Raw genomic sequence first — 16337 nt, 5'->3', positions numbered from 1 at the left:
TTTACGCTTCACCTTACGAGCATGTGAGTCACATAGTGTCACATGATCCAAGACCAAGGGTGTCTGACATTACCTGGCAGTGGAGATAACATCACAGTGTGTCACAAGCATAAGAATGTGGCCTGTATTTGTACCAATTGTCATCATTTTTATATGCTGGTAGTTCTCTGCATCTTGTGTCACATGTCCAGTAGGAAGGAGCCACCTCGAAGCAACGTTCAAGCCTCCTCCTGATGGTTCCTGAGTGCTTTGTTATGGGGATGGGGATGAAGCCAGGCTGGAGGAGCAGCCTAGCAACCTGGCTGGAAACCCTTCAGTGCAGAGACATTTTACACCGTGGAGAGCCTCAGAGGGAAAAATGCAACTGCTAAGATGCAGACAGTACTCTCAAAATACAAGTACTAGCCCTATTGCCTGTGGTTAAGAAGGAGAGGCAGCAGCAAATGATTTTTAAACAGCCACGCTGAAGCTTTGATCTAGTTTTGTGACACTGATGCTCCAGTGAGGATCAGGGCTTGTATCGTATCAGATGCTCTACAGGCATGTAGCAGTCAACCCTGTCCTAATGTTTCCTCAGTGCAGTATGGTGAAGTCTCAATTAAGGAAGGTCTGTGTCAGGAAAAAGAGGATGAGACAACTGTGACAATAGAGAATACTATCAACAGGAAACTGCATGTTTTAAAGACAAAAGGTATCTTGTTATCTTGGCTGTGATGTTATATCTCCTGCTGGCCTGCAGTGGGTGACAGCTCAGGAAAATCCGAACTTTAGCTGTGCCTCTCCCTTCAAGTCTGTACTGAATCACATCAGAGGCTGTAACACCAGCATGGTGGTAGGAGAACAATGTGCTATTGTTGATACTCTCTTGGATAAGACACAAAACCAGAATCTTAACCACAGAATATTAAATCACCGCTTTTGGCATGAATAGATAGGTTTACTAAGGGCCCTAATCCAGTTCTAATTTGCATGATTATCTTTTGTCTCTCTAAACTCTTCCTGTATTTTTTATTAGATTTGGTCCTCCTTTTTTCTTTCCCTTGGAATATAAATAATGAGAACAAACTATGCTGTACTGATATCTGAACAGATTCTTACATTCAGCACTGTTTTTATAGGGGAAAGGAAAATAAGAACTAAGTATATCACGTGTAATTTCTCAGTATTTGATCGGGGTTATTATATGAAATCCAGTGTAATGACTAATTATGTCATTACAATAAAATAGTATTCCACATGCATGAGATCTAAAATAAAGACTATAATCTGTATGGGGTAATTGATATTTAAGATACTGTAGTAGAGATTTTTTCTTTTAGGAACTGTGTCCCACTAGCACACATAATATTTGAAATCTGCATATGCATCCAAAGATAAATAAAGTGATGAAAGAAGTAAGAGCTTCTCTGTGCATGTTTCAAGGTTACGCAATTAAACGCAAAAAAAAAAAAGAAAAAAAGAAAAAAACCCCACCAAAATATGGCAGATTTAAAATTCTTTTTTATGTACTGTGTGCAGTGTTCCAAGTTCTGATCCTGCTAAAAATGGTTCCTTGAAATTATAGGATTACTGCAGTGTTTGATCCTTGATTGGTGTTCAGTTTAGATAGTTTTAAAAAAGGAACATGGAATTTGTATGAATGATGGAATGAAATCAAGGAGGAGTGTTACTGCCGAGGTATTTTCTCTGCCTGCTATATGGCATGAAATGAAGCTCATTGAAATCAGTAGAAAGATGTTCATTTGAGTGAGGTTTGGATAATATCCCAAATCTACTGTTTATTTAAAAGTAATTTATAAAGCTTTGCTTTACCTGTAATGGAAAATGGGATTTTTCATTTTGAAGAGTTCAAATGGAAGCTTAAAGGGGAGCAAAACTTTATTTATTATTTTAAAATTGGAAAACTACTGCCATCCGCACTTGCCTTTCAGCAGCACTTGTTATGTCCATAATTTCTGATGTAAAAAATCTGAATGTGTTGGGGAAAGCACTCCCATCAGTAATGCTTGTAGATCATCCATAAGATTATACTAGTGTTGTGACAGACCAGCATTTTCACCCCTAATCCCTAACTACCAGATGTATGGAGAACAGCAAGGTGTAAGAAAGGAAGTGGAAAAGAGGTAATATCAGAGAACGTTTTCTCCTGATTTTTGTTTTCTTCACCTTCCACGTTTTCCACCTGCTGTTGCTTCATCTCCTAATGATCTCCCATCAATTCACCTCTCGTCTGCATTCCTCTCGGCTGACACATTCCCTTCTGAAGTAGGGTGTGATGGTGGCTAGCCACCATGAGGTCAAAACTTGGGGAGCCAAAGGGAGTCCTCTTTTGTACATGGATTATAACTGCACCCTAAATATTTAGGTGTATTGCTTTCTTCTCCTATACCCAAGAGTTCCTCCAACAAGCAGAGACCATAGCACTGCCACATTCTGCTCTGGCTTCCCAAGAGAGAGGTTTTACCAAAATATGTTGCTTCTTCCTCATGGTACTACAGCTCATAACCGCTCTGCTCAGAGCTGCGGCACCTCGGCATAAGTCGGGTCCTTCATAGATAGTGCTGTGGACTGTCTATCAATTTGGGGACAAATTTGGCAGGCCAAACCAATGATCATAAGAGAGAGACCATGCTTTTTTTGTGCAATTGCAGCACTGGGAGGGAGGGGGTTAAATGACAGGGTGCACTTGGAGCAAGATGAAGTGTTCAGCAGCAGTCCTGTCCTACCAATACTTGCTATTCCAGTCTTGGCTGGAGGCCGTGGTGGGCTAAGTGGTGCACAGAGGGGCATAGTCCTGAGGCTGCACCTCTGGGGTTCTGGCCCACTGATAGCTGCCTCCCCAGCCTGGCTTCTGCAATGGGAAATAGCACTGTTTTGTCCTGCTGTGTCACAGTAGAGATCATCAGAGCAATGTAAATTCAGCAACTGCAGCGACAGATTTTAAGACAAATGCAAAATAAATCAAAATCTCAAGGGAAAATGAAACAGGAAAACCAGAAGAGTCTTACATGTAATTTTTTTTTTCTTTTTTTAACATCTGAAAATCAGACATTCACTTGCAGACCTGAATTTACATTTTTGTACTCAATGACATCGATTGCATAGAAAACCCAGAATCTTGAAGCTTCCAAAATGAGTAAAAATAAAACAGGGAAATATTTTCCTTCTCTTCTTTCAATTTTGCAAATCATGTATTTTTGTGATTATAAATAGCTAAATCATCAAACTTTTACTGACTGGGGATATTAAGCACACTTTTGTTGTTGACTTTTGGAACTATTTCAACTCCCAAGTGCTAAAAATTATAATTCCCTTTGAAAAAACTCGTAGCTTTCAGTGGACTGGCTTGGAGTCCCCAGTAAGCAGCAGTTAATAGGTAGACTGTGGTGACTCCAGCAAAACAAGATAATCAATTCCATCTGCTTTTCTAATTAATCACCCTTAATACTGAAAGTTGGAGACATCAAGAATTTGCACAGTAAGCATTTATTTTGTGAAGGAGGGTAACAGTTTGTTACCTCGGTTGCAGTCAATCACCCTGACTTCTCATTTCCCACCTCCCAGAGAAAACCTGGGAATAGCCACTGAGCAGGGGGGGGCTCAGTAGCTAATCTGTACTCCCCAGGCACCTGCAAGGACACCAAGCATCCTGATTTTGTTTGTTTTAACCAGTTTTGCTTGCTCTTGTCAGAAAAGGAATGGTTAAAAGGGATGAATAGAACACTCTGTTTAGGACTTCAGTTTTCCAAAATAAAATATGTAAGTGAGGGAAAGGTTTCATTCAGTTTTGGCATCACTTTGTTAAGTCAGTTTAAGCCAAGAAAGATTGTTATTCCACACTGTTTGCTGATAGTAGAAAGTTTACATATCAAATCGATTTTTTTTTTTTCTTGAAGGAAGAAAAAACTGAGTCTGAATTTTAAGGGGAGGATCTTTTATTTGCTTTGCAGAAGAGATTGTTCTGTTAACAACTCATCAAGAAAGGAAAAAAAAAAGAAAAGAAAAGAAAAAGATAAACAGGATTAACTGTTTACTTTAAGTGCGCCGAAGTCTGGTTGTTTTTCCGAAGAAGAACACAATGTACTGTTGTATCTGGTTTCCAGAGTGGTGTTTATCATAATTCCTCCTGCGGTGGTTGGTAGAGTGCTGGGAAGGCTCTCCGCCCACTCGCAGCTCGCTCCCCTTCCCTCTCCCATTGAGGCCTCCGGCCAGGACTGCACGATGGAGCGAGCTGTCCTGTGTGATCTTTACTGCCTGACATGAGCTGACATTGACCCAGAATAAAATAACAGGGGCCGTTTCCTAGAACTCTCGGCGGGCTGCTGAGAACTGCTACCATAACTCTTGTAAACACACAACGTGCACACACAAACACGCTCTCCCTCCCTCATTTAGAAACACACCTAGGGAAGAAAGGCAGCCACCAAAGCAGAGTAAAGAAAACAGCGTGAGTGGAAAACAGAAACAGCAGCAGACCATGCGAGAAAGAGTGGCAAATTGCCTTTCTTCTGGGGAAGGAGCCCCAGCAAGATTTCACTTCTGCTTTTCTGCTTTGCTGTTTGTTCTGCACTTTATTTTGATGAATATTATATTTTTCTATTAGTTCAGTGGGATGATGTGGCATTGAAACGGTGGAATGTCTTATTGAACACAGACACAGCGCTGTAAGAAATACCACAGTGTTATTATATTTCATTTACCTTTCACATGCACTGGGGAAGCACATGTGCAATGCTGTGCTACCAAGAATGCATTTTAGGATGTTTTGTGCCTGCTGAAGTGAGCAGTTATTTTTCTTTTTAATACTCAATTCATGTCGTTTTAAGTAAAACCTTCCAGTAAACCATTCCCAGTCTGTGTGGTTCAGAAGTAAATCTGGAGAATCCACAAATAATACAGTCTTGAAAGATAAGGGACCCCAGTACTGCTGCTACTGTGTTCTTGCTTCATTCCAGATGCTGTAAAGCCCTCACTGTGGGTTTTGCACAGGGAATTGAGAATTCTCTAAGTCCTGTAGCATGGAAGAAATGGGTTGATACTGAAAGGAAGCCCTCTCTCTATATATATATGTAGTCATACATATATATATAGCCTCCTTCTCCAACTCAAGATGAGATCTAGCACAAAGAATAGACTTTATGGACTTGCCCTCCTAGGTACACTCATACTGTTCAGTTACTGCTTTCAGATCACCCTGTGAAGACAGGACTTTTATTCTGATTTTTACATATAAAGAACTGAGGTGTGGAGAAAAGATAGCACGGCAAAGATGATGTGAAATGTTGCCAGAACCAGCAACCGAATGCTGTTTTTCTTGGAAAGGAGGGTGCTGAGCACCTTGCAAGAGATCTTTTGGCAGCACTTTGCCGACTGTTGGAATTCTTGGATGCCAAAACAATAATTACAAGTCTTGAGATTAAAAAAATAAACAAAGAACCCCTCCTCAGATTCGTAGATAAGCACTGTAAATGACTGGGTGGTAATTACACCTTGTATTTGGAACATGATTTTTCTATTGGAGAGCATCCATTAGAAAGACTCGCAGTTTTCAGCTGGGACTGTAAGTTTCTTAAATGTACATTTTCACTCTGGATTAGTAAATCGTGACATACAGGAAAATAGCATTTTCTCTGGATTGTATACTGAAATAACCAAGGGATTGTAATAGGATTCCATGCTGAAGTAATGGTACACTGAGGAACCTGAGGACTGTGTGCATCATTACGTTTTTTACCAACTACAATTAATAGCATAGTGAGTCTAAAACAGGCTGGGATGATCTGATGTGCTTGCTTTTTTGTTACCGCCCAAAACTGTTTTTATTTATGTAACAAGGTGTATGGAATGGATCTTAGCAGAAGGACCATACATTACGTGCAGTTTAATGTGGAGGTGCCTGGGGGATCTTGAAGGGAGGAAGGCCTTACTGGTCTTCTTCTGCAGCTCAACCTTTATACAATCTTCTAGGCAGCACTTAGGAAGTTATTTTTTTCTTAACCGTCTCTGTCTTGCAAACCAACCGTCACTATAAATTTTTATTTACATGGCATAATTACTTTGGGTTTAAACTATCAGTACAGAACAACTTCAGTATTCATTTATGAATCTGAGGTAAGTGAAGCTATTGAATGACACTGAAATTATTTCTCAAATGCAACTCTAACTGCTTGAAATTATAGCTTAGGCTCCATACTATGTTTGAGTGGATGTCAGGAATGTCTTTTTATGGATTTAAATGTTTTGTTTACTTTTGAGTAAAATTCTGTGTACAAAGCAAACACATACATCAGCAGTTTAATCTGAAAGTGTGCTTAGAGGCAGTGTCAGATGGAGAGTTTAAAAAGTTCATTTGGTGCCACATGAAAACATCATAGAAGAAATGGCTTATGCTGAAAAAATTGTCACATGTGAAGCCTTGCCATGGTTGTCATGGCAAGTATGAAAAGCTGTCTGGCCTTTGTGCTACACCTATTCCTAAGAAGTTTGTGGTTCCCACCAGGCAGGTGGTGTTCTGTGTTTTGAGTGGGAACATTTACAGTGCTGTGGAGCTCCATTCTCTACATGCATGTTCTGCATTAAAAAAAGGTATCCCTGCTGATATGTTTGGCTCATACAGGTCTCCTCCTACACACAAAAGCCATTTCCCACAGGAGTGCTGCTTTTTCAGGTCATAGGCAGAAAATAGTAGGTGGAAGGATTAACCTGAATGAAGAAATGGAAAAAGCACTCAGCAGATGGGTATTCATGAAAGACTTCGTGGCAGTTGCATTTGGTTTTCTAGTTTGTTTTGAAGTAAGTGTTTATTCAAGGAAATGAATAAAAATAAGCAGCAGTTATTTTATAACTTTTCTCACTCTTTCTCTTGTTCTTTTTTATTTTAAACACATATATATAAAAATGGTGGGTTTGGTATAGTTACTGCAGTGAGTTATTTGCAAAGTATGTTACGTAATTTGTTACACACAAGCTAAGAAGTGTCTGAAAAAATGATTCCTTTCCTGAGTCTGGGAGGCCTCTGCAACACATCTTCTGTTCGAGATGCTGAGAGAAGACTTGCTCATTCCCCTGGTGATACTCATGTCACATGTGTGGTTTCCACCAGTACTTCTGCAAGGACAGCCTGTCTCTTGCTGGACAGAACTGGAGTGTCTGGTGCACTTTTCCCACTCTGTCACGTCCAGCACTCCAGAACTGCCTTCTCCTTTCTTTCCTTCCGGGTCCTTCCACAGTTACAGAATGAAAATATGCATGATCACAAACTCAGCTTTTCAGTAATTTTTAACCTCCAGTTTTCAAAGCAGACGATTGTTATTTTGGTCATCTCAGTGCTTCAAACCAGAGCACCGGCCTGGGTCCTAGAAGTATCTATGCTTGGAGGGAATTATGACCAGGATTATTCTTTGAGCTTGGCATTCCCCTTATAAACTGGAAGCGGCAGTGCTTGTGTTTTCCTCTGTACCTGTTTACCACTGCAATCTATGCTTAGAAGGGGCTAGTCATTATCGTCATCAGTTTTTACTTGTATTATTCAATCCATAGTTATACTCTGTAGAGCTTCACTCACTGTTTAGTGGCAGCAAATGGCACGGATTTCAAGCAGGAGACTCTGAATCTTGATACTCCCCAAAGAAGGCTACAGCAGGTACCTACTTTTCAAAAGGGAACTTGAAGCAGTGTATGATCTGGTGAATACATTGCTTTTAATAGGAAAATACTGATAGTGTTAAAAGGGGATGGGAGAGATGGATGGTTGGCTCTGTGTGTTTAGGCCTGTGCCCTGAGCTTTGATTTTTCAGAGATAATATGGGTATGGTGTATGCAAGGAGTGCATAAGGTAGGGATAAATTAAATCCCAGTAGGGTGGTGTCCTGCAGGTTACAATTTGAATCTGAGCCATATTAGCAGGAGTTAATCAGCTCCACCTTGAGACTTGACCAGACAAGTTGCTGAATTAGAGTTGTGTAGGTAGTGTTGTGCCTCTGGTGATTAAGGGAGAGGGGGGTTTTGTTTACGTGTGTTTATGTATGTGTGCTTTATGCCTCTGCTAGGACCGCACCTCAAAGAGATAAGACCTCCTTCTGACAAACAAAGCAGCACCAGCTGTCTCTTGGATGGTTAAGATAAAGAATGAGCCAATATCAGAGCTAATACAATTGAATTAGTTTTCAGGCATTTCCCCATTCCCCCCTTTCCCTCCTTCCCAAAGAAGGAGTAACTAATGAAATCCCTGCCAAGCACTGCGAAGGTGGTGGCATTTGCCTGGCTGTCTGGCTCCTCATGCTGTACTGCACAGCTTACCTCCGCGTGGAGAGGAGCTGCTGTGGGCTACATGGTTGTCCTTCTACCTACCCAAGGGTAAAACAATTATTTGTTAGTTAAGATCTGTTAATGACAAATTTCTGCTGCTTGTTTTCACAAGACTCAGTAAAGGTAATCCCTGTGTCATCAGGCAATTCTGGCCTCTGTATGCTCTCATCTCTGCAGGCAAATCTTTTTCTTATTCTTTTCAGCTAGCCACTGAGGAGGCTGGAGGTGCCCAAAGCTGAAGATTTTTGTCACCCTGACCTCTCCAGAATGTCAGCTGCCAGCTATGAGCCAGCAGTATGGAGAGATATGATTTTTCATGCCTAAAAAAGTAATAGAAAAAGAAGGCTTTACCCTTTACCCATGAGGAGTGACTAACTAGGAGAAGGGCATGGCAGAGTAATCCTGTAATCCTCTTCAGATTTCTATTGGGAGACATTTTGTCCTAAAGATCAGCACAGTCATAGAAATAATGCAGAGTAATCAGTCTCATCTTCCCCCAGCCCCCATCCTTGCTCCTGGCTATTAGCAAATTAACAAAATCTTCCCAAGCTTTTGCCTGAGACTTACTGTGTCATTATTTAAAGAAGGAAAAAAAAACCAAAAAGGCTAATCTCTGCCTCACTTCTTATCATTCCCTAGCTTCGCCCCCTTTGTTATTACCAGTGAGTCATACTTCACCTTTCCCTTAGTCTGCTTCTCCCACATGTGCTCCTCTACTGGCTTTCCTGCCACCCCTCGCTCCTGCAGTGAATTCTCTGCTCCTTTGCGTGAGAAATTTCAGTTCCAAAGCCATATTTTAAATTCAGGTCTTATGCAAGGTTACATCCTGTTGTCCCAAGAGTGAAGATGGCCCTTACTTCCTCCTTACACAAGCACCACTGATAAAAATGGAGATGTTGCCCTTTTTTTTCCCAGCAGTTCATTACTATGCATACCGACAAGGTATGTTTAGGCTGATGAACTGATTCAGTACAAATGCCACATTTTAGGGAAAAAAAAAAGTACTTGTGATAGAAGTGCACAAAACATAAATGCTGAATTCCTGGGGGCTCATTCTTGGGGCCTTATTGTGGATTTGCAGCTTGTCTCATAATTTAGATGTGGGTTTTCATCCTAGTAGTGGTCTTCAAAGCAGGGAAAAACCATGGGACAAGCTGTTGCTTTAATCACAGTTAGACTTGCTGCTAAAACTTAATTTGCAAGAACATTTGCTGCAGTATGAGAGCAACACTGTAACATGGGAAAATAATACAAATACACTTTTCTGGGAATAGAGTGAAATCAAGGAAAAATCCAGTGCTGGTAAGGAAGTTAAGGCCATGAATCAACAGTCTCTGAAAGCAGTTAAGCTGCTACTGTTAGTGATGCTAACAGCATGTGCAAAATCCATAGGAACAGAACTGGTTTCAGAGAACATGAGAATAGTTTTCCAGCACATCACTGAGTTTGTTGTGGGATTCAGCTGAGTAAGGTTTTGTCATCATTCATTCATGCTGTTTTAAAAGTATGCTAAAGCAGGGAACATGTGTTTGAAGTTCTCTTCACAGCTTTAGTTTGGGACACTTGAAATTGAGCATCCAAAGGTTATTAGTGACATTCTGTCTTCCATGTGAGTGAATATTTATATTTCGTTTTAAATTCATGTTGCAGAGAAATCGTGACCACCATTTGAGTACTGTTAGAACAAGTACAGTACAGTGGATGTCAGGCATATGGTCGTAAGACAGCAGAAGTACTTGGAGTCTGATACAATAGGTTCTACTACTGTGTGTTTCTTCGTGATGGCAATGCACTACTAGTGTGAATGAGAACATTAGTGATGTAAGCCCCATGTTCTTCCTTTGCTTCTGGTTATTGAGCTTGGTCATAAGATGACTATTCTCCCATAGTATGACCTGGCATGTTGTGCTGCATACACAGGACAGGTGGAATGGGAGCTTCAGCCTCCTAATCCTGCCTGGAAAATACATCCTTGTCTAGAAGCAGTACTCCATGCACACAGAGTTTACTTCTACAGAGTTAATTTTCAAGGATCTGATCCTGATGATAATAATTATTTGGCTACTGGTTGGGGTTTTTTTGGTCGGATCAGTTTCCTGTCCTAGCCATTTATGCTGCCACCACAAAGAGATAGAACTATGCAGCCAGGGATGGGAGTTGAGACTCCCATGTCTGACAGCAGGCAGCTCTTTGCTTGGCTTAAAAGGACTGGGAACGTGCCCTTTTAGAGACTGATGTCTTCAGCACCAACCAAGCTAATTTTATTTGGGCAATTAACATGTCCCAGAGGACTTAATATGAGCCTGGTGCCAGCTAGTCTGAGACTTACTTGTGTTCAGTTATGTCTCACTAAAGATATGAGAAATTCCAGTGGTCAGTTAAAAGACTGCTGAACTGATCAGATCTGAGGCACTAACTCAGTTGACCCTTGCTTGCTTCAAGATACAGAAGCCTAATTTTTCACAATTCACAGTCACTGACTGTTTTGTTAACATAGGCAAAACTGTTTGCTTTGGTTTTCCTGGTCCCCTCAATCCGATTTTCAGAAATATCCAGAATGTATGATCTCTGTTTTTCCACACAAAGCAAAAGGATGAGGAGTTTCAGTCACATCATTTAAAACTCGTGAGGGTTCTTAACTGATTGCAAGGTCCTAACATGGAAAGCGTCTGCTTCTGGGCTGTCATTTTTATAGCACATCAGTCTTTCACTGTTGAGTTGGAGATGATCTTGTGGTACGAAGCCAGAAGGCATCACACAGGTTGTTTTACACAGAAAAGGAAGAGTTATAGAGCTGTTAAAGACACAGGTTCATATTGTTAGGACAGTCACATGCTTTCTAGGCTGGGAACACCACTCATTCCAGAGATGAGGGTATGTATTCTTCCAGCCTACACATCACAACAGTGTTTGGGTTCCTCTTATTTATTGTTGCTCAGGATAGAAACAGTGTTTCATGACTCTGAAGGACTTCTTAACCTTGGCAGGCTGTGGAAAAATTGTGCCTAAGCTTTCTTTGCTTGGTAAAGACTCTGTGAGGGATCCTTGTAGCCAGAGATACAGATAGCTTCCATTTGTGTTCAGTCCTACCATTCACAGCTCCTCAAAACAGCACCAGAATCTCAAAATGAGGGCTCTAAGCTAGTGCTTGCACAGCAGCTGATGTCTGAAAGCCTTTGGGGTTGTATCCTGTGTTGAATTCAACCCTCCTAAGGGTGTAAGCCAGAGTTAGACAGTTCATAATGAAGGAAACCGATTTGCGGTCTTCTGTGTGCCTAAGCATCCCTGCAAAGAAAATACATGTATTTCTTCCAGAGAAATGTAGGAGCTCATTTCATTTAAAAGGACTACTGTTGAATGCTTTCAGGGTGCATATATGTTATGTGATGTGCTCCAAAAACAGTTGGAGCTGGCTTGCTGAGAACACTGGTGTTGCTCTGGAAAAGGTAGTTTTGGCATGTGCCTTTGAAGTGAACTGAATTCTGCTGCCTAGTGCACCTCTGAGTTTTATTTAGAAGTAAAGATGCATGTGCTACCCTCAAAGGTAATTTTTGTCTCCCTTTGAAAAGTTTCCATGCTTAACTGACTGTCTCTTTCTGGGGCGATTAAACCAATCTTGTAGACAGCAGCCTCCCTCTTCTGCATGACTCATGCTATCGTGGCTGCTCATCTGAAGTGCAGAATCTTGTGAAATGCGTTTTTGATTATTTAAATGTATGACATTCACTGATTTTGCCTTATCTGCTGTGACAGTAATATCTTCTCAAAATGCCAGCAAGTTGGTTAAGCAATACTTCCCGGCCCTACAGCTCCTACTTCCATAGATCACTTAAATCAAATTGTTTAGCAGGTTTTTTAATTACCTCCTTAAAATAGTTCCTCTGGGTTTCTTCATACCCAATATTGAATAAACTAATCTGCAGTTTCATGTTGTTTGTTTGGTTGGTTGGTTTTTTTTTTTAAGAAGAAACGACATTTCTCTCTTTTTTTGCATCCTCAGGACTCTCTTAAAAAAGTTATGGAAAATGTAATGCTTGCCTTGCCAGTTTCAGTGATGGTGATTATTACTTGTGAAATATTCTTTTTTGTTTACTTCTAAGCAGAACTTTTTATATTTATACACACAAATAGACGTTTGCATCGTTGCTCTGTCTGCATTGCAGAATTCACCTCAAGTAAGGCAAAAACTCAACCTTCTTTCTTTGCAAATACACAAACCACATAGTGCATAGAAGTTAATTTTCTAATCCCCAGTGCAAACTCTTTAGGCTTTTATTCAGTCATGCTTCTTTATTTCGTGGGCCTGTTACATCCTGAAAATATACATGAGAAAACCTTTAATGATGTTGGGTTTGTTTATTGATATGTTACTTGGTAGGAATCTCCAGTCCAGATATTGTCGAGGATAAGCCCTGTCCTGAAGCTTGTAATGTAATTCTCAGAAATCTGCTGACAGTGAGTAATGGAGGAATGTTTTGCAGGTTGTGCCTTCTTGTCCAGGATGCCTATGGTATGTTCAGTGAAGTGCAGTTGCAGTCCCTGAATTCTGCGGATGACATTAAGCAGTATTGCAGGAGATGGGAAGGAAAATTCTGCTGCTTAGCTGGAATGAAAATTTTGCAAAGAACGACAAGAGGAAGGTGAGAACAATTCGTGGGAGAACATATTGCATGCTGTGATCTGCCTTTTTATTTATTTCTGTGATCAATATTCTGTGGAACAACTGAATCTGGCTTTGTTCGATTAAAGGTCCTCATTGCCATTTTGAGGACATCAATAGTACTTGAGCCAACCCTACTCCAAAGTGAGCATAAATAAGCTAGAACACAAATACACACTTAGCAGACAAAGGAATAGTGAAGAAAGACCATATGCAATATTTCATAAAATATGAGTGTTTTATTCCTCTTCAGTAGATTCAAAGACTTTAAAACGTTAGTTTGCCTCCCTTTCATTGCAGAACTGTTTGCTACAATATGCTTTTCTACAGTGCTACCCAATATGGGTTGAAGTTCCAAGCACAGAGTTTCCCTTAGTGTTTGAGAGCTTAATTCAGTTAAATCTATAGGGGTTTGGAAGCACAGTTTAAACTTCTTAAAAAAAAAAAAAAAAATCCTGCAAATCCTAAAGGCATTCTTATTTTGGAATAAGAATGTCCACAGGTTTATAGAAAAGTCTCCCCAGATAAGTAACAAATTGATTTATGGTATCACTCAGATTTTGCTTATTCTGTGATTCCTTTTACATTCTTTGAATAAAATAAAATATCTTTAATCAAGAAAAAAAATTAAATAGACCAAGTATCTTACAGGGTGTCTTTCTAAGGAAAGTGACACTTTGTTCACGTGGAGACCTCTATAAATATAATTAGATTGGCTCAATTCTCAACATAACTTTCTCATAAAAGCATCCGATCTAGATAAGCCTTTGCTATTAGAATGGCTATAATATTTCTGCTGACACTTTTTTTCCTGGTGAAAAATGCTGTTTCATCAAAACCAGAATGTTTCATGGAAACATTATCTATTTTGGAGACAATTTTGTTGGGAAGATTTTTTTCAGGTCCAGAAGGAGTGAATTTTCTCTCTCTCATTCTCATTTCATGAAAACTTTCAGAAAGTCTCATTTTTGTTTCATATTGGAACAAAAACAAATTTCAAAGCTTTGAAATGTTTAGCAAAATGGAATTGTTGTTTTCCAGCCAGCTCTATTCAGTATGCTTTTCTTTTTATGTACTTGCAGTGTTAATTTTCAGATCCTTTGGATTTCAAGCCTACTTGCATTTTTATGGATCTTTAATAACAAACACGTCTTCATATTTAATTATTTTGTTGGCTTTTTTTCCAAGTTACATTTTTTCCAAACAAATTAAATAATGGCTTTGGAATTCTGGATACAAATGAAGTTTTACAACTGGCTGCTGGTGTTTCCAGTACTCTGCCTAGCTAATAAGAGACAGACTTTTTCTAGTGTAAATTTTGTTTCAAAGTAGCAGTAACTTACTTCTGGCTATTCTAAGGACGATTAGAAGACACACTGCAGAAAATGCCGGTGGCTCAGCTGGAGCTGTGCTGGTGGTAACCCTGCTAGGAAACACTAAAAGAAAAAGGCTAGTGTAGCTTCGGGGACAGTGTAGTGGTTAAAACGTGATTTCATTGTACGAGATGGGTGGGTGGGGGAGTTGTTCAGGCATTCGTTTTTTTCTCAATTGTTTAGCCCAAGTTCTGCTTTATAACTTTTTATTACTATTAAGTGTTGGGGCACATTTTGGGTCATTCTAGGTGTGATGGAAACCACAGTAAAGCCATAGCTGAAATGAATATAAGGGAGTACTTATTCCGACAGAGCATAATTAGACTGTAGAACTCATTGCCACTGGATAAATGGGTTTCCAGGGCAAGTGGTATATCCAAGCACATGATGGGATATGCGTGTGAGTGCCCAACCTTGGCTTGTAGCACATGAGTGAATAAGAACTATGTGGTCTGCCTTGCAAGAAAGACGGCAGCCTTTCTTTTCTCTTTTGAGAGTGCCAATTATTTTTTGGAAGGAGATGGCTTTGAAACTCTTTTCTGAAGTCTGACAGTGGCTTTTAAAATGGTTAAAAGCAAATAAAATATAGGAAGTATGAGGGAAAAGTAATGACTTTTCTTTTTTATTTTTTTGCCTTTGAAGTGTGTGATCTGGAGAAAGCCAAGAATGGCTAGTAAGGTCCCATATATGCATGTTGTCCCACAGTCACTTGGATTGTAACCTCTTTTTATAGACACAAAGTGCTTCCTCAGTCCGTCTGTGAGACAGAGGAGATTTGCATTTAACGAATACTAGAAGTTCTCAAGCTTTTTGCATCAGTGGACCTGTTATTCAGAAAAAATTCCAGTCCATCATCCATCCTCATCATCAAGTACTTAATGTAAAGTACTATTTAACATCATTCCAGTAAATGCATTTATAAATCATTGTTGTGAGCTGAAATTACATTTCAAGGACTAAAAACCTATAGGAAAGGGTATTTTACATCCAGGTGAAAACCTGGCTGTACATCTGACGATCTTTGGAATAGACGTGTACTGTAAGATGTGCTAAAGAAACTAAACCCTTTTCTTCTCCTGATAAGAAAACACTTGTGTTCCAAAAAACCCAAAAGTGGGATAAGAACTTACATAACCATGTCCCATCTTGACCAAGATGAACCCTCTGAAAATTAGGATTCTGGTAATCTTACATTGAGGGAAACTCTGTTAACGCTGAATATTGCTTTTCAATATCAATATCCTTTAACAAGTACCAGGGTCTTGTACTAGGTCATTTGAAGGTCTTTCATTGATTTAGGTGGGTTTCAGAAGAAGTCCCATAGTCCACATAAAACATACTCCCCAAAACCATCTCTGCAAGAAATCGTTCTCTTTGTAGTCCAGCAGAGGAAGTGATGCTTCTCTTTGCTGTCCGGTTTCGGCCAGTCCTATAAGACAGATGGGCATGACTGAGTCACACCAAAGTTTTCATGGCTTGTTCAGTGTCCTTATTTCTAACTGTTCATGAGGCCGTTGAATAAGGTAGGAACCAGTATTGTAGCAGCTGAATTAACACCATGTTCAGTATCTGTTTCTGGACATCTTTTCACTCTCTCATTCGTAATTGTCTCTTAGCCTTTCTACAACTGGTTCCTGAACTGCACACTTAGTATCAGACAAAAAGAAAGATATGGTAGTTTAAAGAGAGAAGACTGAAAAATATTCATTGGTCTGCCACTGGTGATGTTGGCTCCTTAGAGGTTCTCTCTCTTGTTCTCCCACTGCCTCATATGTCAGTCTTACAAATTCAGCCCCTTGAGAAGGAGGACGTGAGGTTTTGGTGGGGTAATGCTAGAGGCAGGACTTCTGGTTAAGAATCTGTATGCAGTACAGCTAACATGCAATCCACCTATTTTAATAGATCCCAGGCATGTTTCAGGTATGTCTGGTATAACCAGTAACTAAATGGATGCAATTAAATGCAGGGACTCAGCGTTCACTAAAATGCCTCGGGAA

General features: G+C 39.9%; 1 protein-coding gene across 1 annotated transcript in view; it reads left to right on the top strand.

Annotated features, from left to right (window-relative positions):
- Positions 1 to 12788: 12788 nt before the first annotated feature.
- SPIDR (scaffolding protein involved in DNA repair) overlaps positions 12789 to 16337 on the top strand; it is a gene marked incomplete at its 5' end in the record, with an annotated part of 28125 nt that continues 24576 nt past the window's right edge. Inside the window, one exon of the mRNA XM_010011474.1 lies at positions 12789 to 12947. Coding sequence (XP_010009776.1) covers positions 12789 to 12947 — 159 coding nt within the window. The remainder of the gene's footprint in view (positions 12948 to 16337) is intronic.

Source organism: Nestor notabilis, unplaced genomic scaffold (assembly GCF_000696875.1).
Source record: "Nestor notabilis isolate BGI_N333 unplaced genomic scaffold, ASM69687v1 scaffold2053, whole genome shotgun sequence".
Classification (NCBI taxonomy): Eukaryota; Metazoa; Chordata; class Aves; order Psittaciformes; family Psittacidae; genus Nestor; species Nestor notabilis.
Note: the sequence above shows the minus strand (reverse complement) of the source record. Positions and strands in the feature narration are given on the sequence as shown.